The sequence below is a fragment of the Trypanosoma cruzi genome, genomic scaffold (assembly GCF_000209065.1).
Source record: "Trypanosoma cruzi strain CL Brener 1047053515949 genomic scaffold, whole genome shotgun sequence".
NCBI classification, from domain to species: Eukaryota; Euglenozoa; class Kinetoplastea; order Trypanosomatida; family Trypanosomatidae; genus Trypanosoma; species Trypanosoma cruzi.
The window spans coordinates 5,182-6,752 of NW_001849170.1; the positions used below are offsets into that span (position 1 = coordinate 5,182).

The window sequence follows — 1,571 nt, forward strand, 5'->3', positions numbered from 1 at the left end:
CGACGCTGCTGCTGCTTGACAACCGCATTGAGGGGAATAGGTACGCACTTCATTTCCCCGTTGTTGTTGTTGTTGATGGTGGCGGGATCATTGTGAAGGGAAATGTACTGAGGACAGCGGGAAATAATGGTGCAGAATTAGCCATTTGCGTTCATGCTGTTGACGTGAAGAACGGCGGCTACTTTGACGTGGAGAACAACGCGATGAGTGCGGTCGTAGGCGTTTGGTTTGTGAAGATGGCCACTGTGAGCACCGCGGGGCTGCTGAGAGTGGCGGACTGCACGTTCATTGGCAAGAAATATTTTTTTGATCCCGCGCTGGTGTATTTATCGAACTCTCTCATCCTTCAGGGTGGAGCGCAGTGGCGTGTGGAGGGCAACAACGTGAGTGCGGCCTCAGTATTAAGTATATCGCATCCCCAGCAGAAAATTAGGCTGTCGGGCAGCGGCACCACCGTGGTGCTTGCACACAACCGTCAGGTGGAAGGAAGTGCAGTCTTTGCCAAACTTCTTCCACCGAACACGATTTTGGCGTCGCCCGCGCGATTTGTGGTGGGGTGCAACCTGCACGAGGAAGGGAAGGAGGTGTCGTACGACGGTGTGTTTCCGGAGGGTGTGGAGCTGTTCAGGTGTGGCACGTGCAACGAGGACGCGGCGTGCTACCTGCCCGGGACGGAGTCGGTGGACCGCAGCTCGTGCTCGTGCAGCTGCAAGGGCGGATGGCATGGCGCGTCGTGTCTTCCCTTCGAGGTGCCCGACACGGTTGTGCCGCCCGTGGCGGAGAGAGCCGTCGACGGTGACACGAGCTGCGTGGTGAACCAGACGCTGACGAGCCTCACGCTGAACATGTGGAAGACGCACCACTGCTTCTTAGGTGTCACATTCAGCGGCGTGGGTGCCGTGCTGACGTTCTCTCTTAACAGTATGCCGCTGCATCTCCCCATCAACATCACGCTTACTGGGTGCACGTTCCTTTACGGGGCTGTGCTGCAGTTTGTTGGGGGTGCTGAGGCGGCCGAGTCATCCGGCGTCCTGATCCGCGTGGGCCGGACGGTGATGCGGTCCTCTGTAGTTGTGTTTGCACTTGCTCTTCCACAGCACTGCGACATCGCCGTCACGGAGGTTGACGCGGTGCAGTTATCTGTCGTCGACATACCGGACACTACGAGCAGAACGCTGAGCGTATTGTTACTGAGGAACGTCGTGTTGGCTGCTTCTTCGCTGTTGGTCAGCAACGTCAATGCGCATTCCTTGAGGTACGGTGGGTTTGGTTTGTACTCGGTTGGGACTCTGACGCTGGTGGGTGGCAGCTCGCTGTACGCGCGTTACTGCAGCTTTGATGGGTACGAACACCTGTTCTACGTGTACAGGCTCAGTGTCCGCAATCACTCTGTTTTTGCACTGCTCAACAACATGATGTCCTCCGGGACAAGCTTCCTGTATCAGCACCAAGAATTCAGCGTGTCGAATCACAGCGTGTTGCGCGTGGTGGGGAACAGCGGCTCCGTGTCCTACGCCACCTATAACGATGGATTGTGGACCGTCGAGCAGTCAGGCTGGCTGGATTGGCGC

At 57.3% G+C, this 1,571-nt stretch overlaps 1 protein-coding gene across 1 annotated transcript, besides 1 other annotated feature; it reads left to right on the top strand.

The window, feature by feature from the left end:
* Positions 1-1,571, top strand: Tc00.1047053507489.9 (dispersed gene family protein 1 (DGF-1), putative; the record flags this gene model as incomplete). Its single annotated transcript, XM_797285.1, has 1 exon — positions 1-1,571. A coding segment is annotated over one exon (1,571 nt), but the record flags the coding sequence as incomplete, so codon positions are not given.
* Positions 1-1,571: a sequence feature (areas not merged during assembly with more than two copies in the genome that could not be assigned to a particular haplotype).